Source organism: Xiphias gladius, chromosome 9, assembly GCF_016859285.1.
Source record: "Xiphias gladius isolate SHS-SW01 ecotype Sanya breed wild chromosome 9, ASM1685928v1, whole genome shotgun sequence".
Taxonomy (NCBI): domain Eukaryota; kingdom Metazoa; phylum Chordata; class Actinopteri; order Istiophoriformes; family Xiphiidae; genus Xiphias; species Xiphias gladius.
Window position 1 is genome coordinate 2,879,777 of NC_053408.1, and position 25,453 is coordinate 2,905,229.

The 25,453-nt window shown below is 43.6% G+C and overlaps 1 protein-coding gene across 2 annotated transcripts in view; it reads left to right on the plus strand.

The window, feature by feature from the left end:
• The window catches only part of fmnl1b (formin-like 1b), a 37,947-nt gene extending 14,994 nt beyond the window's left edge, over positions 1 to 22,953 (plus strand). Inside the window, exons 7-27 of one of the 2 annotated variants that reach the window (XM_040134579.1) lie at positions 91 to 199; positions 1,339 to 1,415; positions 1,539 to 1,632; positions 5,756 to 5,830; positions 7,505 to 7,615; positions 7,813 to 7,962; positions 8,966 to 9,067; positions 9,671 to 9,914; positions 11,354 to 11,602; positions 12,076 to 12,200; positions 12,842 to 13,044; positions 13,158 to 13,392; positions 14,857 to 14,925; positions 15,857 to 15,937; positions 16,078 to 16,207; positions 17,380 to 17,543; positions 17,702 to 17,803; positions 17,990 to 18,082; positions 18,853 to 18,967; positions 20,144 to 20,223; positions 22,191 to 22,234. In XM_040134579.1, the coding sequence (XP_039990513.1) occupies positions 91 to 199; positions 1,339 to 1,415; positions 1,539 to 1,632; positions 5,756 to 5,830; positions 7,505 to 7,615; positions 7,813 to 7,962; positions 8,966 to 9,067; positions 9,671 to 9,914; positions 11,354 to 11,602; positions 12,076 to 12,200; positions 12,842 to 13,044; positions 13,158 to 13,392; positions 14,857 to 14,925; positions 15,857 to 15,937; positions 16,078 to 16,207; positions 17,380 to 17,543; positions 17,702 to 17,803; positions 17,990 to 18,082; positions 18,853 to 18,967; positions 20,144 to 20,223; positions 22,191 to 22,196 (2,614 nt within the window). In that variant the 3' untranslated portion in view covers positions 22,197 to 22,234. Of the gene's footprint in view, positions 1 to 90; positions 200 to 1,338; positions 1,416 to 1,538; positions 1,633 to 5,755; positions 5,831 to 7,504; positions 7,616 to 7,812; positions 7,963 to 8,965; positions 9,068 to 9,670; positions 9,915 to 11,353; positions 11,603 to 12,075; positions 12,201 to 12,841; positions 13,045 to 13,157; positions 13,393 to 14,856; positions 14,926 to 15,856; positions 15,938 to 16,077; positions 16,208 to 17,379; positions 17,544 to 17,701; positions 17,804 to 17,989; positions 18,083 to 18,852; positions 18,968 to 20,143; positions 20,224 to 22,190 lie in introns of both variants that reach the window. The other variant, XM_040134578.1, reaches the window with a different exon arrangement.
• Positions 22,954 to 25,453: the final 2,500 nt, after the last annotated feature.

Below are 25,453 nucleotides of genomic sequence, written 5' to 3' on the forward strand. Positions count from 1 at the left end.
CCGCATTGATCTACGTCTTCTCAGTGTACTTTGCTTTGCTGTCATACGATCCGAGCACAAATACTAACTGGCAACACTCTCAACTGGCAGATTCAACTCTCCCCAAAACAGGAAAGTCGCGAGGAACTCGCGTGCTGTGAGCCAGAAAGATGACGTTCACCTCTGCATCATGTGTTTACGTGCCATCATGAACTATCAGGTATTTAAAACCACCCGCTCAGCGTGTAGTTTCCCTTAATCGTTGTTTTTACAGAGAGGTATGGAAGCCCACTTCTGCCGGGAAAAGAAAAAATGGATGGAACGTGTTAGGAATAAAAAATTAAAAAAAAAATAGTAATGAGATACTAGGTCAAAATTTATAATGATTGACCTTTTAAGTCAGAATTGTGACATACTAAGTCAAAATCAAATCTTGTTTAAGAGATACTAAGTCATAGGTTACTAAGATTATTACAAAGTCAAAATTCCGACTTTAAGAAATAACTATGAAGTACATTTTCACAATGTTGACCTTGTTAGTCTAAAATTAAAAAGTTAAAAGTTTCAGTTTCAAATTAAATCATAATTATCAGCTGCTAACAAATTCAAGATTATGAGATACAAAGTCGAAATTCTGACTTTGACCATGATTAAGTTATAGAAAGCAAAAATCTGACTTTCTAAGTAAAAGTTTAGTCATATTTAAGAGATAGTAAGTCATGATAATGAGTCACAAAGTTAAAATTTAGATTTTCTGCGTCAGAATTAAGAGAAACTAAGTCATAACTATCAGTTACTAAGTTACGAATGTGACTTTCTAAGTAAAGATTATGAGACAGAAAGTCAAAATTCAGACTTAAATTCTGTATTTATATTTATAATTTTTAATTATAATTTTCTGAATCATAATTAAGATACTATTTCATCAGCCTAAGATCATAATATAACTCATCTCATAGATATGACTTAATATCTTATGATTTTGGCTTATTATCGCTTAATGTCGACTTAGTAAATCTCAAAATTGGGTTTGTGTAAGTCAAAATTTTGACGTACTGTCTCATAACTTAGTATTTTTAATACTAATTCGCCTTTTTTACACCTGGCAGAAATTGACTCCTATAGCCGGAAGGAACTGACGAGGTTAAATTATATTATTGCCGTAAGAAGAATGTAAGTGATGTGGTTGTACCAGTTTGAATGCGATTACAGTCGGCGTCGCAGCTGCCGGCAGACGCTCGGGGAAACACCCAGCCGCGAGCCTCATTTCAAGCTTAAAAGTGCAAACCCTTTTTCCAATAGCTGGAGTAAGTGATTGGCACTTACGATTTTGTTTTGGGTTTATGTGTGTGTTGCCAGTCTGGGTTCAACCTGGTGATGAATCACCCCTGCTGTGTCAATGAGATCACACTCAGCCTCAACAACGGAAACCCAAGGTAAGAAACAGGAACTGAAAAATGTGTGTGAGAAATCGAATAGGTCAATGCATACAAAAAAAAAAAAAAAAAAACCCCGTCAAAATACCAAGAATAAATGTAGATATAAATTCTACTTCTCAGGACTAAGGCGCTGGTGCTGGAGCTGCTGGCTGCTGTGTGTTTGGTAAGAGGAGGCCATGACATTATTCTCTCCGCCTTCGACAACTTCAAAGAGGTACCGGAGTGAAACTACACTGGACCACATCACTTCTGTTTTTCTCCTTTTTTTTTTTTTTTGCAGTGAGCGTGGTTGCTGAGCTACCTTACAAGGTTTTTGTAGGTCATTTCCAAAAACAACAGTCAGGTACCTGTATGAAAACGGAAACAACATTTTGCTGGGTCTAATCCGTTCTCCTTTTGCAAACACAGCGTCGAAACATCTCTCCCTAACATGCTTCCAGTTTCAGAATCTGCAGTCCTTGTTCCGTGTAAAATGTAACACCGAGGTTTATTCGAAGCTGACACGACGCTTCGGTGTGAGTTAGTCAAAGTGTTTTTGTGCAGCAGAGTCATAGTAAAGCAAGTAAGGAATTTTTTTTTACTGAAAAGACTGTAACTCTGGGAGACACCTGCCTTACGCATCTGCCTCACACTAATCTAAGCTGAAGATTAGAAAGGGTTTTTTGCTCAGAGCGAGGGCCGCGAATTTTGTCTCCTCCCACTTAAATCAGAGAGGCTTGCAACAAACAGGTGTGAGGACGACGAATTCATTACAGCAGCTAAGACCTACCTCGGTGTTCACATGGGCGCCTGACTGGTTTTTTTAAGACCTCATAACTGTATTTTTCACCTGTGAGATAGGATACTTCGGATCCAGTGTTCATCCTGCCGGTCTGGTTAGTTACAAGATGACTCACTCTTACCAAGAAAAGGGCCGATGTTCTTTTGAAAATTTTCAGTACAGGTAATCGATTTGGCGCCTCAGTTGTGGTATCTGTAACAAAACCACACTTATTTGAATACCTCACTTTAAGAAATATAACCCTTGTTTTCCCCCAGTTTTTCCCCAGAATTGAAGAGGCCAAAGTTTTCACGTGCTAAACTCGAGCAGCCATTCGAGAAGGCTGCCTAAATAAAACAGACTAAAATTGACAAAATTTTGATTTAAATCAGGATCTACTGAGTCAAAGGAAGATGATGAAATAAGTAACAGAGTTTAGCAGAGACCAGAGGTTCACTGACAGCTTCTAGGAGTCTTTTAATAACTGGTGCTACGGACACATTTCAGCCAGTATTTAAAAAAAAACGATTGAGGTTTTCAGACAGTTTGATGCCGAGCTCTAACCACGAAGGATCAGTTAGTCCCGTCTGAGATTGGCCTGGAAGCACAGTTGAGGTGTTTTGAAATGGTTCGTCATTTCACAAATGATAAGAGCAAATGGTGTTGCAAGGCTTCATAAAGATAATGTACCACGCTACATGTACCACAGGTGAACCGTTTCTACTCTACGCTTCCGTTGATTTCCCTACAGATGACCCATATTACAAGCATCAGCGGGGGCGACTCGGCTCACATTCGGACCTTATTTTAAACCGGTCTTATTCTTGACATAGAGGTGGTGTTAGTGCAACAGCACCCGCATACCGGTCTGTCCTTTAATGTATCGAGAAGCAGGTTAAGGGGAGCCCCAGACCCTCCCGCCCTGCCGTCAGCTGCTCCCTCCAGTTGTCCCAGCGCCAGATAAAACTGACCGAAGAGGCGTAAATATGCGACACACTTGTTGAGCGGCCTTTGACCTCCCCTTGGCTTTCTCTCATCTCTGCCTGAGAAGGCGGCAACTGTTGCCAACAGATCGCCTCCTGTGGCTTCAACAATGCAGACAGAAAGGAGCGTAAACCTGAACGAGGAGTTTTCTATTTTTAGTAAATGTCGGCGATGGTGGAAAGCTGCCCCGCAACAGGCTGAATCCGTCCTGACTGTGAGCAGGGAATGAACTCTAACGTCAACTGTCCACATTCGCTTCTGGATTCAGATCTTTACCACTAATGCAATTTCCTTGCAATAACCCGGAGCTGCTGGCATTAACTGCTGTTTGAATTTTGGCTCCAAATTTCAGGAACACTTAAAACAGCAGTTTAATTAGATTGGATGGCTGCTCTACGAGTCTTCCACCAGAGACAGTTGTTATTTGAATAAAAGTGTGTGTAAGTACAAGTCAGATATTTCTCAAATTGCGGTCTGATCCAGGGGGAGTTGACACTAAGACAGAAGCAGAAACAAATTGATTTGAATATTCTGAATTGAATATAAACTTTCTTCTTTTGTGGAAAACTGACCGCTGAGGAAATGATCTTGTTTCCTAACAATTGTGCTTTTGCCACTATCACAAGTCGAACTTTCAGCTAAGAGAAAGGTCTGTTTCAATAATTAGGATCCACACTAGCTTCTCTGAAGCAGCTGAAGCTACACAACATTCCCAGCACCACAGTACACTTCAAACCAGCTCACAAAATCCGTCACGCAATCAGCCCATACAACAAAACACACCAACAAACATTGATGTCATAATGTTCACTTCAGCCACATATCCCAGCTCTACAAGACCCCATGTATCGTACCTGTATAATAAAACACGACATGATAAAATTATGATTCGCTACTTTTTTTAGTGTCAACGAATCCCATGAAAAGACCGAAACCACCGATGTTCCTCCGTATTTTCTGGCTTCTCTACTCAAAGCTCCAAGCCCATTGGTTCCTACTGAAGATGTAAATCTTCAACAACACCTCACAAAGATATAATTTATATAAGTTTATATACTACAATTTTTTTTTTTAAAGGCTCACTTATTTCTTAAAACAGCTGGGTGCTGTAGTTTTTATCAAACGTTGCCCAAACAGGAGGAAACAGTGCACGTGTTGGGACTATTTTCAGCGGCGGATTAATCCAGATTTGGTGCTCTAGTGAGTTATTCCGGCAGCAGGAATAACTCACTGTTATTCCTGCTGTTAACTAACTGTGTGTGTTGGATCGAGTGAAGGTAAACCGGGGTCCGAACTGGTTAAATCCTGTCAACGCAATACCCGATGTACTCACAGGTTATGAGAGAAACAGCCGTGTTTACTCGTAATAGTTTGGAGCCGTTTGACACAAAACAACAAAACTCAGTAAGAAAAGTAATAATTAGAAGCAACAGAGAGCAGCCGGGTCTCAGATGTATGAAAACGTCGCTGGTCAACCAGAATATTTCGTCTTATTTCAACAAGACACTGGGGTTTGATTTCACAGTACAACGTTTCACAGTGCGCGCGCACACACACACACACACACACACACACACACACACACACACACACACACACACACACTTCATATTTAAGTGTTATGGAAGGCCGTAAAGGATAAGGCTAGCGTTACCCTTTATTTCCCCATGAAAACACCCAAGTTTTTAGCAAATGTTACTCAAACAGAAGTAAACTGTGTATTTGTCGGGGACTGTTTTCATCTGGTGCTCTGGTGAGGATTTGGGGCGGTGTGTGTGTGTGTGTGTGTGTGTGTGTACCCAATCCGCCGGCAACGCCAACCCTCGCCCGGCCGAGATGGCGGTGGGGCGCCCGTGGTCGCGGGGCGGAGGCGGGCGGGCGCCGAGCCAGGAGCCGGTTAGTCCTGTCGCCCGGTAGCGGGACGTGGGCGTCGCTTTGGGTCGCGCAGGCCGCCCGGAAGCTTTATTTAGCGGACGTGCGCGGGGCAAGAAGGGGGAGGCGGAGCACAAGACGGCAAACACGGGGCAGTTTGCTGCCGGTGGACGACCCGGGGGGAAACGCAGTTAGAATTCATCCACATTTGTCTCCATTTCTCTCTCAAAGTGACGTGCAAACACACGTGTTTATGTCGGGGTGGAAAGTACACCGGACCGCGGGGACCAACGGCCGTTACCCTGCACGATGCCACGGCCGTGGTCCGTGCCTGCCCCAGAACTGGGCCGAACCTGACACAAAATCCACGACCAAAACGGGTCCTCTGTCATGACAGAGCTGTTCGGATAGACTGCATGTTGGCTGACGCGCAGATCCTCTGAACACCCCGTGATTTGTGCAGGTAGGATTGTGTCGGAACGCGTTTGCGTGTGCGCACACTGCCCCCATGTGAGAACACGTGGAGAAGACCTGGTCGACAGAACAAGCTCATGGGTCTCCTCCATCACCGGTAGCACGTCTCATAGGAAGCCGCCTGGATTTAACTAAGCAGCATTTCATCACAACTCTCAATAAAGAGAACAAACCAAAGGCACAAGCGTCAGCAGTTTTAATTCCGGGCTCCTGCTGCGATCTGATGTTAACTGTTGTTGTTTTTCAGGTTTGTGCAGAGAGAAGCCGATTTGAGAAGCTCATGGAGTTTTTCCGCAGCGAAGACACCAACATCGACTTCATGGTAAAGCTTCGACCGTGTGTCCAGATGTTTGCGCAGAAAATGCACTTTGTTGTTTTTTCAGTTATACCATATGGCCAAAAGTATGTGGACACCTAAACATTACACCCACGGGTGACTGTCGATATTGACATCTCAGTCCGAAACCATGGGCATTCATCTGCTGCTGCGACGGCCTCCGCTCTTCTGGTTTCAGTCTTTCCACCAGATTTTGGAACCTGGCTGCGGGGATTTGGTTCATTTTTATGGTGAAACAGCAGGAGACACATTTACCCCCAGTCACAGAGAGACCCACTTCCTTTGCTTCATGTAGAGTTCAACCTGACTGACCCATGACCGCCGAAATCGCAAGGCCCGTCAGTGTCCAGCCGGTTTGAGGGAGAGGGCGGGATTGGTCTTTCAGGGAAATATAGTTTGTTTATATTCTTGCTTTTTGACTGCATGGCAAAAGCAATACAAGCAGCAGCGGAGAAGCGACGCTGGCTGCCTGTAGTCAGTGCATAGGCAGTGAGAGATATTGACGACAGTGAGGTTTTTGGTAAGAAGCTGCAGGATTTAGAGCTTGGTGGACTGATGTTGTTAGCGTGCTAGCCATGCCAGCGCCCACAGTTTGAGTTTAAAACCCTACCTACGTTATTTCCTGCCAAAGTTTTTGTCTGACTGCAGCTTTTACTTTTTTTTTTTCTTTAAAACTTTCTTTTTCTTTAAGATTTCTCTTTATTGGAACTTGGGGCCCAAACCGTGGCGAACTGCCTCAGACCAAAACCGGATGCCCATGTCTACATACATCTCGGCCACATACTGTATGTATGTTTGCATGAAGACCGAAGACTTATGTCAATTAGCTTGGATAAATGATACCCTCTGTCCGTGTATGATGGCCATTAGGGATGAGAAGCTCCTATAAAACCAACTCAGTAAAAATTCCTCTGTAACACCAAAATCCTATTGAAATTAAATTTACTAGTTACAGTTAAGTCAATCCAAACAATGAACATCATGTAAATGCAGCAAAACAAAGCCTACAAGGCTACAGAGGAGGTGAGGCTGCACGGGCGACATGGAAGTGGGGCTATAACTAATTAAATAATTATTTTCATAATCAATTAATCTGCTGATTATTTTCTCAAGTTATCGACTCCCCGTTTTGCCTATACAACGTCAGAGAACAACGAAGAATCCCAGTTTCCCAGACCCCGAGGCTACGTCATCAGATGTCGCGCGTTGTCCAAAGCAGCAGTCCAAGAGAAATTCAGTTACCAGTGACGTAAGGAAGAGGACAAGCAGGAAACTTTCACATCTGAGAGGCTGGAACCAGCACATTTTTGGCATTTTCACTTAATAAATGACTGAACACTGAAACGATTATCAAAATAGTTGTTAGATTTCTGTCGATTGACTTATCAATTGATAATTGTGGCTCTATACATGGAAGGGAAAACAAACCAAAAAAAAAAAATCCTCTGTTCAGTGTTTATTAAAATCTGCCTGGTCCTGCCAGGACACCTGTGTCCTGCTCAGCTGGACCACATACCCTGATGTTCAACTCTGAGCCTTTGGTTTGACACTCTGGAAAAATGTTCCTTTTTTAAAAAAGAGGCTTCATATCTTTAAATCGCAGCTACTGCACTACTGCATGTAAAATTGAATTGAGTATTTGCTCTGTCTGCCCACCAGGTGGCCTGTATGCAGTTCATCAACATCGTGGTCCACTCAGTGGAAAACATGAACTTCAGAGTCCACCTTCAGTACGAGTTCACTCGACATGGGCTGGATGACTACCTGGAGGCGAGTTTGACCTCTGACCTCTGAAATGAGACTTCGAAATGTGGACATATTGTTTTTTACGCCATTTAGACTTTCTATACACGTCAACAAGAAGAAACAATATACTGCTGTGTCTAAATTTCACAGTGTAGCATTCATTTTGTGCGTTTGCAGCTTGTTAATTAGATTTTTTTCTAATCTGCTCTGTTTCTGTGTAGAGGTTGAAGTTCACAGAGAGTGACAGACTGTTGGTGCAGATTCAGGCCTATCTGGACAATGTGTTTGATGTGGGAGCTCTGCTGGAGGATGCAGAGACTAAGAACGCTCTGCTGGAACACATGGAGGAACTGCAGGAACACAACACACAGGTGGATTTGCAGTCGCTTCAGAGAGTATTCAGACCCCTTTAGTGTTTTATTGCCATTTTTGTCTGGAGCAGGGTTTCTTCGAGCACCTCTCTGTCCCTGCTGCTGAGAAGTCCCCCCCCCCAGCATAATGCTGCCACCACCACGCTTCACCGCAGGGTTGGTATTATCCAGGTGATGAACAGTTCCTGGTGTTCTTCACACATGGTGTTAGAATTCTGCCCAAAGGGTTCAATTTCTGTCCCATCGGATCCGAGAAACCTTTGTCCTCATGCTCTCAGAGTCCTTTAAACGCTGTCTGGCAAACTCCAAGCAGGCTCTCATGTGCCTCTCTACCAGAAAGACCTGGTTGATGGAGAGATGCTGAGATGGTCGTCCTTCCGGCAGGTTCTCCCGTCTCTGCAGAGGACGTCTGAAGGTTCGTTAGAGGGACCGTTGGGTTCTTGGTCACCTCCCTGACCGAGGCCCTTCTTGCACGGTTACTCAGTTTGACCAGACTGTGAACTCTGGGAAGAGTTCTAGCGGTTCCACACTTCTTCCATTTCACAATTACTAAGGCCGCTGTGCTTCTGGGAAAATGCAAAGCTTTAGGAATGGTTTTACAGCTTCGCCCTGATCTGTGCCTCGCTACAGTTTTATCATGGAGGTCTACGGAGAGTTCCTTGGACTTCAGGGTTTGGTTTTTTGTCCTGAGACGTGTGCCTTTTTCTAAACTATGCACCTGACCACAGTCTGGAGCAACAGCAAAGGTTGTGAATACTTTTGTTAATGAGAAATTTAAGTGACTGATTTTGAATAAATTTGCAAAAATTTCTAAAAACATTTTATGGGGGAGTGTCAGCAGCAGGGACAGTGGTCGGTACCGTACATACATCACTCAGCCATGAACACAGATGTACTGTATGCAGTGTGTATTTTGCCATCACTTACGCAACCTTGCACACAAAAAGAGAATGAAGATAATCACGTGAAGATAATCAGTGAAACCTGTGCATTGGTGTCGCAGTTGAGCAGCAGGCTTGAGGAGAACGAGAGGGAGGCGATGGAGAAAGTCTCAGACATGGAGAAAAAGCTCATTCAGACCACCAAAGAAGTGGAGCTCCTAAAGGTAAAGTACACCATCTTCAAGGAAATGAAATGTAAGGGAGAAATACACTTTGTTACAACGTGGGTTTTATCTGTTTTGATAATTAGTCACCAGAGTAACCGATGAAGACTTGGAACATTGTGACATAGCTAAAAATGTGTCCAGCACATACAGGTCTTGAACAAATCTCAACTAAGTCGAATACATTTGTCAGAGAAACTAAGTTAAGTGGTAAAATTACAACCCAAACAGTTCAACTGGTTGAATTTCGACGTACCAGACTTGCCGTGATTACGCGATTCTTAGCAACATTTCAGGTGTGCTCACGTTCAGATTGAGTGGTAGCTACACTTACAAATCTGTCTGCTCCGTCTGACCGTCGATTGCCTGCCCATTGGATCTACAGTACAGGGTTCTAGTAGCGAATGTAACTGATGTCCGGAGGTACAAAAATAAAAGCCAGGAATCGATACGTTTTCCTCTAAACATGGCACACGTACAACATGACATGACACCACCGGATTGAGGGCCATCACACATGGTGTCTGCATACTTCTGGCCACTTTATCGTGATATCGTTGCTCATACACGAAGAAACGTTTCCTGCCTGTGTCTGCATTACAGGAGAGTCTACGTGAATCGTTCTCCCAGGTGACTCTGCTTCAGCAGCGAGAACGAGAGAGGGAGCTTGAACGTGAGTGCGAGAGAGAGAGAGAGCGAGACAAGGACCGATCCACCCAGGCCTTGAGGGAGCTGGAGGCCGAGGTTCAAGCTCTGGTGAAGCAGGGGCTCGTTCGAATGGAGCGCTCCTCATCTGGACACCTGGATGTTCAGGTGGTCCCCGTCATCCAGCACGTGAATCAGAAAGGTCAGCGCTGGTGTCTTGTCACACATCCAGCCCCAAACAATAGTTATTACAGAGTTAAAAAGAGACACCTACAACAGAGGTGATTACCTGGGGCCACTGATCAGGTTGTCCTCTTCTTTGGGGCCGGTCTTAACAACATATTTCAAATAGATTCCCTCATGAAATTGAGCAGCTCCTCTGTAACTTATCTTTCCTCCCTCTTCTATAGCTTATTTAGCTGCGGAGTAATTCCACTGAGGATTGTATTCACGGAGAGAACTAGACTTTCTCCTTGCAGATGAGACAGGAGGCAATTACATCAAACACTATGAGAACATGGCAAGCTATATTCTTGTTTTATAAAGAGGCGTTTTGGTGTCACAAAAAAAAAAAGCCAATTTTTATGCTCTATTTTTTTTCAGCCTTGCTAGAAAAAACCAATACTTGCTCTAAAACTGAGCTCGAAAAGACTGTTGGAAAATCCAAATGAGAAAATGATTTATTTAAAATTCATTTGAAGTCCAGGTTTAATAGCAAATTCTAAAAATTTGATGGGTCTTGTGAAGCTGTCTCGATGGCTCGCATCTGGCCCCAGGACCAGTGGTTTGGAACCCCTGATCTACGGTATATCTGGCTGCTCTTGCAACATTTTGTGACTCTGATTATTTCGAAATAAGATGACTGTATTCAAATGTGCCCAGGAAGTCAATCTAACTTGCATCAACTGAACACACGGACTCGTGTCTCCGTCCCCAGGCAGCCTCCATGCTAAAAATGATTTGGCTAGTGGCTTGCAGCGTCAAAATCCACATTATTTCAAGCAGACTCAACACAGAGTGAATTGTAGAGGCAGCCGTATTTCATATAGAGTAAAAAACGCGAGTGGATGGATAGACGGAAATTTGCCTTTTCCAGTGAACACTAAAATGAGATGAAGATCTGTCGTCTGCTCCAGTTAAAAATGTTTATGATTCAAACTGAAATTAAATTGTTCTTCATGGCTCACATATCTGCTCTGTAAACGACTTGTCTGGTTTTCTCCTTTTTAAGAGAAAATCAAAAACCATAAAGGAGAAATTTTTATTTTACATTTTTTTGGGAGGGTGCCCCCTAGTTTTGAATCGATTGGATGAAATACTGTCAGGCATTTGTGTATGTAGACGGAGACCCTATTTGGACACAGCCAATCAAATCTCGTATGAAGCAGTGATGTCCGTCAGACAGCTGCTGCTACACAGGACAAGAGCCACAGACTCCGAACAGTGTCCCACGTTGGTTTTCCTGCTAAAGTCTCCTTCTTATCTAACCTGAAAAATCGAAACACGTGTTGTCCTGCAGCTCGGCTTAACTGCAAAATAAAAAAAAAAGTGACTTGACAGATGTGTTTTCAGTTGGACGGAAGGAAAAACTAAGAAAAAGGAAAAGAGAGAAAAGTGACAGTACTTTTGTTTCCCTGACAGCTGAAGAAGAAGCAGGTACAGGAAACGACCACGAGGCCACTCCCACCTCCTCAGACTCCCCACCTTGCCTTTCTGAGGCTTCTCTGCAGTCGGTTACGCTACAAGCTCCGCCGCCTCAACCGCCTCCTCCTCCACCGCCGCCGCCGCCACCACCACCTCCAGGCTCAACTACAGCCCCTCCTCTTCCCCCTCCCCTGCTGCCTCCTGGAGGCGGCACAACCCAGCCGTCGGGGGCTGACGGGACCTCAGGTGAGTCCACCGTCAGAGCAGCAGCATCGTATAGGTTCAAGTGGCTTAATTTTAGAAGCAGTTTACTTACTTTTTACTGTGTGTGACCTAAATTCTCGAGCTGTCACATTTTTCCTGAGGAAAACAAACATAAAGGTACAGTCCACCATCGAACACGTTTCTCTGGGACTTTATTGTATTGTTTCTTTATTTTGCCAATAATTGACCTTCTGGACAATGTGACATCAACGCTGAGCTTTTCCAGAGCTGATGGTGAAGATTTTTTCAGCAGAAAACCTTTCAAATACCGAGATAAGTGGTTCCCAACATGTTTTGGTTCAACGTAAGTTGCACTCAAATAGGCCCAAAGAGTCGAAATTATAAAATATATTACAAGTAAACAGCAAAGATTAGAGAGGTTTTTTTTTGAAGAAGAAGAAGAATTTTGATTTTTTTATTTTAAAAATATAACGTTTTTTCATCCTTTCTTCTAGGTTGTAAACAAAAGAAGACTATTCAGACCAAATACCGCATGCCACTGTTCAACTGGCAGGCCCTCAAATCCAACCAGGTGGCAGGAACTGTCTTCAACGAGCTGGACGATGAGAATGTCTTAGAGGTTCGACCAGTTCGTGTTTCCAGTCCTGTCCTTCTCCAAGTGTCTGTTTTTTTGTTTTTTTGTCACTGCTGCCTCTAGTTGTCTCAGTTCCCACAATATAAACCCTATCATCAAGGTAGCCCCTGTGATGTGATGCTTCTCCTGTAAAGCCCCCTCGTCTTCCCTGAATGTATTTATATGTTGCTATTCCTTTTATTGGTTTTTGTTCATTAAAAACAAAGTAAGCATCCACAAAGAGCTCCCCAGCCTTCCCCCAGAAAAACAGTATTTTTTGCTCTAATTAACGTCACCTCTAGCCTTGGTTTAAAAGCAACACCGACAGTTGTCTGGTCACACGCTTTTTACACAGTTCTGTGTAACAGAACAGAGCAGAAACAGAAATTCTTGTCGTATAGAAATCCTCAGTTATTCCTCTCAACACTGCTACGTAAATCTCTAAAGCCAGACTGCAACTTAGCTCTGTATTCGCTGTACCTCTACGGGAACACTTAATGTTAGAGCCTCTTTCCAGAACATTTGAAGCTTCTGAAATTGGTCAAGTTTCTCACTGTAAAATCCACCAATAAATGAACAACATCCATCAGTTTTAACTCCAGCTCTGCATCTTTCTCTCTCTGTCTTTATTGGAACTCTCCTACCAGGAGCTAAACATGTCTGCCTTTGAAGAGCAGTTCAAGACCAAGGCCCAGTCCACCCCTGTAGTCCCGGGGACCCTCAAGATGAAAATGGCCCACAGAGCCCCCAGTAAAGTGTCTCTAATGGAGCCCAACAGGGCCAAAAACCTGGCCATCACCCTGCGCAAGGAAGGAATGGCTGCGTCTGATATCTGCTGTGCCATTGAGACGTAAGTACTAAACCTAAAGTCTGTTTTTTGTACGTCATCTAAATAATGTGAAAATCATATAATATTGTATCCCTTCCAAAATAGTGAGATACTTTAAATTCCAATCCCCGCAGGTATAACCAGAAAGCTCTGAGTCTCGACTTCCTCGAGCTCCTGGAGCGTTTCATCCCCACAGAGTACGAAATGAAGCTCATCCACAACTATGAGTGTGAGGGCAGGCCCCTGGATGAGCTCAGCGAGGAGGACCGCTTCATGGTGTGCTTCAGCAAGATCCCGCGGCTTTCCCAGCGTATCAGCACTCTCACCTTCATGGGCAATTTCCCTGAGAGCGTCCAGCTAATACAGCCCGTGAGTTCACAAGGGGGGGGGCTTCAGTGGGATTAAAATAACTTGAACTTTGTGTCAGGGGAGAGGATGAAGTAAGCTGGGAGGCACCCAGTCCCTCAGTTTAAAGCAGGGGTTTTCAAAGTCTGAGCACGAGCCCCCTCAACACCTCCATCGCCCCCAGGTCGGTCTCACTTCTATATGAGGGATGATGCTCTAAATTTTGGAACTGAACTGTTGGCAGTGTACTCATGGCCGACAGACAACTTCCCCTGGATGAATGTGACACTGAAGATAAAGTAGAAATGTGACGATTCTCAGCCAAGTTCTGAAATGATTTGTAAAGCGGATTTATCGACATTTTGTCATCAAGGACATCAGGGACAGTGATATCGGTGAGAGGTACAAGTCAAACTGACTCATAAAGATGTTGGTGAGATGTCTGTGTGTAGATTTGACTGAATTAAGACTGAGAAATGTTGGACATAAATTGGGGCAATCGGGCTTAGAGTTTTAGAATACCTCAGCTGCCTTCCTGCGTTGTGTGTCACTGGCACTGCTGCCGCTGACCGTGTCGATGAGAGAACCAAATCCGTGGTCAAGTGCCAATAGCTAACTTCCTGCTGTTTTCACAGTAGGACATCTGTGTCCACCTGTCCTCTTCAGCCACATCACAGTTTGAAAAGCTCTGGTTCAGACTGTTTAAATTAAGCCACAGAACTGCCCCTGTTTTGACACTGATTCCTGCCGGCTGATACTTGCAGCAGCCGGCCATGCTTTCAGCTCCATTTTCAGTTCCATGTCTGTGGAAAACGTGCTCATTTGCTTTCTCACCGAGATGAGAAGGTCAGTAGCACCAGCGGTTTAGTTTTTACACTCATATATTGTTATTTAACAGGGACGGTGAACTGTTAGCGGAGAGGCTCCTTTTCATCTGTAGCCTCTGGACGGGTTTTACAAAGTAACTCTATAAACAGAATATAAGATAAAAATTACAAAGTTTTTACGACAATGTATAAGCATGCAGAGCAATAATAAAAAGAAGACAATACTAATGTCAGTAAAGAAACGTCAGAAAGGACACCATTCTACTGTATTTTCAGGTACTAACATGCAAAGCAGAAGCACAGACATAAAAAGCACATACAGTGCTTGACGTGTATTAATCACACAATAAAAGGGGGATAAAAGCCGGTACAGACAGTTAGCTTAGCTTAGCATAGAGACTGGAAAGAGGGGGAAACAGCTGACCTGGCTCTGTCCAAGGATTAAGATATTTACTGTACAGACACTAAAGTGTTATCGATCTTCTCATCTAACTCCGCAATGAGCAAATACAAGTATTTCCCCAGATGTGGAACCATCCCTTTAAAAGAAAAAAAGAGGCTAATGGTAAATTAAGTGTGGCAGCCTGTTGTAGTCATTTGGTCCCGTACAGTTTGGATTTGGATGAGGAACACGTAATCATGTCAACAATTATTCTTTCAGCAACTCGATGCCATCATCGCTGCGTCGATGTCGATCAAATCCTCCAGCAAACTGAAGAAAATCCTTGAGGTAGGGGCCTTTTGTTGTCCTAAGAACGAGAGGTCGACTTTTGGCACCGTGTTTTGTGTCTTCACTGTTTCTGTGTGTTTAATTATGTGTCTGTGAGGAATAAGGAGTCACCGTCGGATGGTAACAGCCAAGACGTGAAGCTGAACAACTGTTTTTACCCGGAATCTGAAAGCAGGAAAATGAACAGTTTAGGAGGTTTAGGAACAGGTCCTTGTGTTCAGTCTTTAATTTTGTGCTTTATACATAAAATATTTGGAATTAATTCATTCCAAACTAAATGTTATTATACCAGTATTTAAATTCAGTGTATTCAATGCATTTATTCAATTCATATCACATCTAAATAGTCATTTCTCCTCATGTATAGGGAAAGATGGTCTATTAATGTTTGCTGCCAACCTAAATTACAAACATATTGTGTTGGACCTTCTGTGAAGGTGCAAACGTAATCGCATGTCAAAGGTCTGTGTGTGCGCACATTCATGTTTAGGTACGTTATCGTCAGCCAGACAAACAGGAACATTTGAACGGTCTCAGCCAAGACAAAGGGCTTTATTTCATTGCTCATTAGATGAAGTTGAAGGAAACACTGTTTTAGTCAGATGTTCTTCCTCTCTAGTGACTTTTCTCTGGTTGGACGGTTATCCGTCAGTTTTAGTTCAGTCTCTGTATGTTTCCGTGACCTTTTTTTCCGGTTGGCTGACTATAAAAGACTTAAGTTATGTTTAAGGAAGGGAGAATTTTTTGTGCCAGATTTCATCTCTAGAGGGGACAAAGTTTTTCCTTTAGAAATGTACGACGTCACCTTCTCTCCCAAATGTTTCTCTGCTACAACGGTACTTCCTGTGCATCACACAGTAGTTTCTTGTAATTCTGTGGGACCTTGAGACAAAATGACTTGACCTTGTCTCTGACTGTTTGTGATGTAAAGATCATCTTAGCATTTGGAAACTACATGAATAGCAGCAAGCGAGGGGCAGCGTACGGCTTCCGCCTGCAGAGTTTAGATTTGGTGAGTAAAATGGGCATCGAACCCCACCGTGTGTCAAAGCTTCAATCTGTGCTTTCTTTAAAATACGATACACTACACACAGGTCACTTCCTCAGAAATATTCATTCTTTCAATTTTTTGTTTGTTCTCACTGTTCCAAGCTGTTAGACACCAAATCTACAGACCGCAAACAGACGTTGCTGCACTTCATCGTCAGCATCATCCAGGAGAAATACCCGGAGGTCCAGTCCTTCCACACGGAACTGCACTTCCTCGACAAGGCGTCGCTCGGTACGCGCTCGCGACAATTACTGTCCCCGCTCCACCTGACGCACCTGTCTCTCACAACACTCCACATACACAGTATACAATCCACTTTCCCTCAGAAGGGTCAGTATCCCGTCCTCCCACAACCTGCCTCGTCCCTGCCGTCTACGTTTTTCACGCCCTTATCCCTCTCTCATTTATTTGCCTGTTTGTCCCGCCTACTGTGGCTCAACACAAGCCTGCGCATGGACAACTCATCTGCATTTTGGGTCCTCGTCCCCGTTGGCTCGGTACCAGAACTGTTACAAGGTGGAGTTAAAGGCAATATGGATGGAGAAGATAGATTTTACTTAAATAGATCAGTACAATAAATATGCAAATCGCATTTTCTTTAGTACGTAGGTTCAAAAAAATGAAGCACGACCCGATTCCAGGATAGTAAATATATAAATCAAGCAGGTAATCTCTGTGTTGGTATCTGGACATTTCTGATCAGCTCATAAAATCTATTACTGGAAAAATAATAACAGGTAGGAAGTTTTCTAAGCTGCCTCTCCGGTGGGAGATTAAAAGGTATTACTACTAACACTTAACATCTGCCTGACCTTGTGCCGGTTCTTGAAGATAGCCATGGTGTAATGGTCCTGGATCAGGGCAAAGCGCATACGTACGTAAGATAACATCCAGCACCGTCAAACATACATACGTTTGATCCAGCACCAGAATAAAAAAGGTGATTATTCTGTGATTTTCCCCGCAACATCTGCTGGATGTTTAAACGTGTTTCTATTTTCACTGCTAAATAAATCTCAGATGTAAAGAAGAAGAAGCCGGAGCCATCAAATATTTCCCATCTTTGCATGGACAGTGACGTAAACGTTAAATTAATTTATCGGAACAGTTGCCGACTGATCGTTTCAGCTCTAAAAAGCAGTTAGACACTAAACCACCCTGATCGATGTCAAATGTCATCTTTAATACGGTTTAACAGCAGGACTGTTGTTCTCTGCTGTGATCACTTGATTCATCTTTTTGGCCTTTCTGCAGGTTATCTTTTCTTTGACCCCGACAGCACAGTGTGACCTAAATCAGCATTAATACCATATAATCTAATTACCATACTATCAGCAATGGTAGGAATGTTAAATTGAAGCCCTGACTTGGCTTTTGTGGGATAATTACTCTTTGTCTTGCAGTGTCTCTGGACAGTATTCTGCAGGACGTGCGAGCTCTGGAGAGAGGCATGGAGGTGACGGGGAAGGAGTTCTCGGTAGACAAAGATAATCCTGTGCTCCAGATGTTTCTCAGCAGACACACGGAGCTGCTCGGCTCTCTCATAGCGGACGGAAAAACCGCACAGGTCAACTTTAACCGACTTAAAATAACCCTCCCTTCCCCAAGACAATCCATGTTAACTGTTCAGGAGACCTTTTGAGGAATTTTTCTGGTATTCACTCCCATTTCTTTGGTTCATGAGCTGAGGTGAAGCTACATTTTGTTTGTTTTTTTGTTTTACAGGATGCGTATGACTCAGCTGTGGAGTACTTTGGAGAGAACTCTAAATCTACTCCTCCGTCCATGTTCTTCCCTGTTTTTGTCAGATTCATCAAGGCGTACAAGGTCAGATGACAATTATTTTACTGATTCCTGGAATAAATGAACAGACGGCTGCTTCATTTAAAATGGGAAAAAAACAAAACAGCGATTGCTGCATACTTGCAGCCCAGTCGGACAGCCACTCTGAGCTCATGTGAGATGTCTATAAGTAGAAACCATTAAAATTACTCGTGTTTTTGTCTCTCACAGCAAGCAGAGCAGGAAAATGAGCAGAAGAGGAGACAACATGTCCTGGACTGTGACGCTCCATCGACTCCACCTAAACCTGAACTGGAGAACAAGGTAACGTCATAGTTTCCTCTCGAAATATAGCACAAGAAGCCAGGATTTCACAGACTCGCTGACTAAGAGAAGAAACAAAGAAGAAGTGAATCTCTCAGCAGTTACCCGCACACCAACCACAATATATTAACTATATATTACAACATCGTACTCACCAACTGCTGAGATCTGGGAATGCAGCGGCGTCACTGCGACTACAGTACGTCGCACGGGGAAAGAAACACGAGCAGTCGGACGATCGGACAGGTTGTAAACAAGCCGACATTTGTTAGATCGAAGGTGGACTAGAAGGTTGCGTTTGGGTAATAACTTACTACAACCCAGGTCTCCAGGGAAAAGTGAAGAAACATAAAACCCAATATGGTTTTTATTGTAAGGGCAGATTGTCACGAAAAACTTTCATTCAGATACCAATAATAATTATGATGATTATTATTATTATTGGGCCTTGTGGGTGTTGCCAAATCAAAGAAACAAAGAAAAATGGAAAATAAAAGCTCATCTGACTGAGCTGCTCTGCACTGAACAACTCCCCGCTGTTCCCAAACAACAGGTTTGTAATTTTTGGACTATATAAATAAATAATAACACAGACGTGACCATTACTCAGAGGATGAAACGGCAAAACTACCAAAATAAGATCCAGGTTGTAAGAAACCAGAAAGATTAGGTAACGGTTCCCACGAGACATCGGTACAATCCGTGACCGTGATAGAAGAGGGAGGTGAGATTCAGACATCGACACGTTTGACCCATGTTCGATGCTTCAGGTTTCTACGATGCCCAAGCTGCCCCAGATGGATTTGATCGCGGAGCTGAAGAGGAGGCAGGTGTCTCCTCTGGTGAGGGAGGGGAAGGACGGAGCCATCGAGGACATCATCACAGGTAAAAGACAACCTGGAGACAGATACAGTCTGTTATATCATAACCGTACCACAACTGATCAAAGACCGACACTTTACTTCAGTTTAAGAGAAGATTTAGACACAACTATCAAATACAACAGTGACACCTTCATCAGATTTCATCAGTCTTTTTCCGCCTGGTTTTTTGGGAAACACACTTATTTGCTTTATTTACGAAGGTGAGATGAGCGTTTTGATACCCATCACGTGTCTGTTGTGTTGAGCACAGAGCTGCAGTCAGGATGTAGTTAGCCTAGCTTAGCATAAGGACTGGAAACAGGGAAACGGCTGGCCTGGCTCTGTCCAAAGTGAAAAAATAAAGAAAGAAATAAATCACCCAGCAGCAGCACTTAAGCTCCTTCATTAACACGTATCTTAATGTTTAAACCATAAACAAACAGAAGCGTAAAAACAGCAGATTGACAGTTGAAGGACTGACCTGCTGGAACCATTCCTCCATGAACAACGTTTAACCGTTCGTCCATCACTTCTGTACAAAAACAATTCTATAAATATATATATCTATATAAATAAAATGACTTCAGCAAGCTGCTGTTGTTTTACCATCAATAGTTCCAGCAGATCAAAGGAACAATATACAAAATGTTAATCAGTGAGCTGTAGTGATGTGTTTGTTTCACTTTGGACAGAGCCAGGCCAGCTGCTCCCTTCTGCCTCCAGTGGTTCCAGCTGCCGACTCCAGCTCCCTACAGTCACTGGACCGATAGCGATCTTCTCATCTCACTGAGAAAGAAAGCAAATATGTTTTAGCTCAAAATGTTGAACGATTCCCTCAAGGGGAAACTGAAGATTAACTGTTGTAGTAGCTGTAACAATGAATCTTAAACTGGCCTTTCTTCGACGTTAACTGCTGTTTTTTTCCCGGCTAAACGTCTTAGCTGAGCACTGAACGAGCCTTGGAAAGATGCACCTCATATATTTTATTACGCGTGTTGTTAAATCCGCCTGACTCCTTTCCCTGCAGTTAATCTCAAATATCTGCGTTACTGAACATTTCCTCCTTGTTAACTCTTTTAGAACATTCAGCTCTTTCTCCTTTAAAAGTCTTCACTCGTTTCTCTGTCTTAAAGCTTTTATTTGTCCTTGCCTCTCGCTCTTTTTCTTTCCTTTCTCCCTGTTGTTTCTGTGTCTTCAGCTCTAAAGTCCGTGCCCTTCACAGCGCGCTCTGCCAAACGCTCCTCTCATCTCTTCTGCGACTCCGTCTTCAGTGACGAGGTGACTTCTTAAAATCCCTCGATGCTCCGTGGGTCTGTGTTTCTCTTTCATTCCGATGCTGTGTTTCCTTAACGGGAACGGAGGCTGATAAAAGGATTGTAAGATATTATTCATGAAGCTCACTGGCAGGGTTGATGTCATATTACAGGCTGAGACTATCACTGTATAATCAATTCATTTAGGCACAACAATATATACATTATGAAACACAAGATGTGACCTCTAATTTCAGGTTTAGTGCAGTGCTATTTTTGTCCGGTTTAATCACGTAAACTTACCCAGAAACAGGTTGATGTCACCTTTTTAAACACTTTAGTAAATGACCCTATACATATAAGCAACGGACACTGATAACAAGCGCATTTTATTGTGCTAAAACTTATTTAGTTGTAGACAACTGCACAGATATTGTCTTACTACCCACTGGCAAGAATTTCTGTGTCTCCATAAGTGGAAACTTAACTCAAACAGGGACACAGTCTCCCTTGAGAGAGTATTTTGGGTGCTGTTTACAGTATTTGCGCCTCACATCTCTGAGCTTTTCTGCGAGACGCGGGCCCTTTGAAAGCTCATCTGAAACCGTCTGCCGCTTTGAAAGGCGATGGAAGTTGCTGATGTGAATTACTGAGGCACCAACAAGTCCTTCAGACTAAAGGGCAGAAACACTTCTGATCTGCCTCCGCGGTGGTTAAAGGTTTGGTAGAGTTTAGGCACAAAAACGACTTGAAAGGCACCGGTGTTCCTAAGAGACAGGATGCAAACAGCGGATCCCGGTCGGGATGGGCAGTAACACCAGGGTCAGAATCAAAACCAGTACCGCTGCAGTTTATTCTCAAAAGCTAATGTGCCTGATGTAGGGGAGAGAAATGCGTCCATATTTATGATGCATCCATAAGAGGCTGCCTCTGAATATGTCCGGCTGGTACAGGTGGGGCTAGTTTTAACTACTTTATATTATGCTGGGTCGCTCAGTCCATAATAACACAACAGAATTGATTTGTCTATTAAATTTTGTATTAATCTGAATGTGTAAAGTAACTACCAACTAAAGTTATCGAGATAAATATGGGGGGGGGGCCCACGGTATTTCCCTCCAAAATGAGGTGAAGTATAAAGTAGCAGAAAATTGAAATACACAAGTGCAATCAAACTCAAAATCTCAAAATTGTACTTAAGTGCAGTACTCGAGTAAATGTACTTAGTTACTTTCCAGCCCCGTCTCTAACTCTGAGACGCTACTCCTGCATCGTGGAGCACACGGATCCCGTCAGTGGTCTCCTGTGTGGTGACGGGGGTCACTTTCCGGGCTGTCTCTGCCAGGTTTGAACTCAGCAGCACACTTCTCCACCATGCTGTAAGACGGGTTACCCCACCCCGCGACTGACGGGCCTCCTTGGGCTGATTAGCCCTTGAGACCGAGGCCGATGTCGTCCATTTTCTCAGATGGTGCTGACTTGCAGTTTTCAATGACCCGAAACAGAAATGCCACAAAACCTACTGACTTCGAAGTCTCTGCGTAAAATCACCCAAGGAGTTGAGCAGCACGTGCACGTGAGCTGAGCTGGATAACTCCTCTCCTACCTCAGGCCACGAGCTCATCAATCAGCCCTCGTATGATGTGGCGTTGAGATTTACCTTCAGCCGGACTGAAAAGCCAAAACCATTTCAAAAAATAGCCCCGGACTAAAAGGGCACAACGGGGGCGTCCACATACTTTCAGCGCTATAGAGCACAGTTGTATATTTAAAAGGGTTTCACCTGCTTCTTTGCTAATTTTCGTAACCACAGTTACTTTTTCAAACACAATCACGTCCAAGTTTCAGAAACGTCCACCAGCGACAAGACTGAGATGATCTAGACTAGAGCTTGATATTAACACCTAAGTGCATCAGTCTGCTGTTTAGGGGAATTTTATGAAACGCCTCAGGTAGGTTGTCGACGTGTTTGTTCTTTGTCCTCCACCTCAGATTTAAGGAACCAGCCGTACAGACGGACCGACGGCAGCCGGCGCAGCGCCAAGTGGAAACCGGCACAGCAGCTGCACGTGTCCTCAGACATCTCCCTGTGAAAAACACTGCAGACCGGACGGTACGGGCGCAAGCGGTCAGGCGTCGAACTGACCGTCTCATGCGCGTTAGAGAATCCAGAGGTGAAAATCCACGTTTCACAGAGAACAACAGCAACAACAGCTGCAGCTCCAAGAGTAAAAAACAGAAACTGAAATATTTTGACTCAGCTCGTCCCTGCAAACGCAGCATGAGCAACGGGAACATTTCTGTCTCCTTAAGGCCCCTTTCTGAGTAAAGTTCACACTTAACGATGGTAGAAATGTTCTGCGGTTTGAGTGAGTATTAGCCGCACTTGACGCTAATGACACTGGATGTCATATGAGCTGATTAAGACAATGGAATAATGAGCTGTTCAGCTGAGTGCTTCGCTGATGCTGCTCAGATATCACGGCCTCAGCTGAAAGTGAATCTTCGAAGGCATTAAAAAGAAACTTTGACCGACGTACCCTCATAAATCACTTGCATCGTTTTTAAAAAAAATGCTCAAGACACGATTTTTTTAATGGTTTTCATTCTAAACACAATATTAATTCATCTTTCCGTCTGTTTCTGCAGTACAGCTCAACAATTAAGCTGAAGATTTGTAATATATTTAAATTATTTTTGTGAGAACGATGAACCTGTACTTTGCTTCCGCATTTCAACTAATAAAGCCTTTTATACCCGATTGATTTAGTGTGTTTTTGATTTTTGGTGCCGCTTCTATGACGGAGTGAGCGAAAAGGGCCTCGAACAACCCACGTCCACCCAAGCGAGATACCGACAGCAGACCACTGACTCAGCGAACCGGAAAACCACGTCAGGTGACTCTGGCTGCCTTCAGAGCGTCGCGACAACCCCTGGGCGTTCGTGTCTCCTGACGAACTTGTGTTTGTGTCAACGTCTGAATGTCCAGCGTCTCTCATTTCGTTGACACGTGCTGCCGACCGTTGCAGCTTCAGTCTCAAAATATCAACTTTATCTCATTATTATAACTTTAATAAAAATTAGTTTCTCTTGTAAAATTACAACCTTTTGTTCAAAATATCAACTTTTTTTTAAAATTACGTGTTTATTTCAAAATGTTGAGATTTTATCTTAAAATTAATTGTAAAACTTTGAGTAATGTGACGTTTTCCATATAAAACAGATTCTTATTGTAAAACTGCAACTTTATGTAATGTTACATTTTCTCTCTTGAAGTTTCAACTCCATCTCAAAATATTTTGAGTGCGACTCGCTCAAAATATTACAACTGTGTTCTTAAAATATAAGAACTTCTTATGGTCAAATTACAGGTTTATCCCTTCAGCAGGCTGAGTATTTCTGTGCACATTTATAAGTTTGAGAAGCGTCTTGAATCACAAATACATTAAAGTACAATTGAGATCGAGTCGACTCAACTAAACCCCCAGTTTATGTAGTTCGAACGTAACACATCTGCTGCTCCGTCAGTGCAGATGTGCAGCCTACGCCACAAGAAACGTTTGTGCAAATGTTTATTTTTAGACTGTTAAAATGAGACCTGCTGCAGTTTTAAATCTGTTCTGTTTGCGCTTTCACTTTCACATTATTAGACGATTGAACTGTGCGACAGATACAGAAGAGGAGGAGGAATCTCACAAAAACACTGAAACCACCGGAGATTCCAGCCGAGAGGACGTCAGTGCTTCACAGCCGAGAGCCACTTCTTGGAGTTTGGAAGATGTAGCAGGAAAACAGGGTGCGCTTCTCTGCTCCGCGACCTTTGCCTCCTGCCGATCGATGTTCAATCGATCGGAGATTAAAAAAAACCAAAAAAACCAAAAGGCAGAAAGCTTGTTGAGTCTCTCTGCTGAGAGCTGCTCTCATGTGGCCAATTACTCAGACTCTGAGTCTGTTTTATCCTTTGTTCTGTAGTTTCTTCTGCAGCTACTCACAGGTAACGTAGAATACTTTGGCTTTGTTTCCTGCCGAAATGCACTGGGAGCCGTAGTTAACTTCGACTTCAAAAATGTTTACGCCCCCCCCCCGTTTCATAAAATGCTCCAACTGTGGCTCACCAAACATTTTCTGTGGGGGGGGGATGGGACTTCCGCCACCTGAAGCAGCTGTTGTTTTCTTACAAAGTGGGAGGCACTTTGTAACTCCATAAAGAAAACAATAAATTGTAAAATTCAGTAACTGTTGGTTTTTTTGATGCATCGTTTAATGCAAAATCTTCAATGTTTTCATGCATTTTAATGGAACATTGTAAAAGTAGAACTATTCTAGCGGCAAGCTTGAGGCTCCATACGAACTGTGCTCGGGCAGGTTCCAAAAGGGGGGGTTGCGTCCGTTTACATGTTGGAGTTCTGTAGCCTTTCCAGCGTGGGTAGGTCGTGACTGCAGCAGCTGACACTTGATCCTACCGCTGCCTCCTACCCTGAACGAGTGTTGACAGACCGTGCATGGCGTTGCAATCTCTCCTCGCAACAAAAAACTGATGGCGTAAGACCTCAACAAGCTGCCGCCAGTATGTTTTCGTTCCGGAAATGAGCGTGCGTCACGTAAGGAGTTTCATAGAGTAAAAGGCTTTTCTTGTTTAAAACAGGGCAGTAATTATATCTTTGTACCGCTGAGAACAAGTGAATCAGGAGTTTTTCGAACTTGTTGCAGGAGATTCACGTTTCATCGCTCTTACGGTCTGTTGTTGCTGTCGCCCCCAGTCACGCCTTCGGCCTCATTTTCTCTCGACGGACGCCGTTTCACACAGAAGCAGGTAAAGTAACGTCGGCACAGTCGGATTTGTTCAGAGGAGGAGGAGAGAGGAGGTGGAGGAGTGAGAGCAGGAGGGCAGGACCGTTTGGATAAAAAACGGTTTCACTTCCAGCTGCCTCGGGGGGGAAAAGCAAGCACCACCAAACACCTGTAAAACTGCTCAGTTTGTACTTTTAGCAGAACAGATAAATGAAGACTTTCCTCTGCATAATAATCATCATATTCTTTTGAAATGTAGTGTGTGCCTGCTAAAGGAAGCCAGTGGTGAGTAAAAGAAGCAGCACTGCAGCGTAAGCCTTGCGTGAAAAGCGCGAAAGTAAAGTTTACTTCGAGTGTCGGAAGTATAAGCTCTCGTCCTGCAGGCAGAACGGCCTCTTGTCAGTGTTGTTTCACTGGATTATTACTGATGCGTTCAGTAGCATTTTGATATTCTGGCTGGTCAG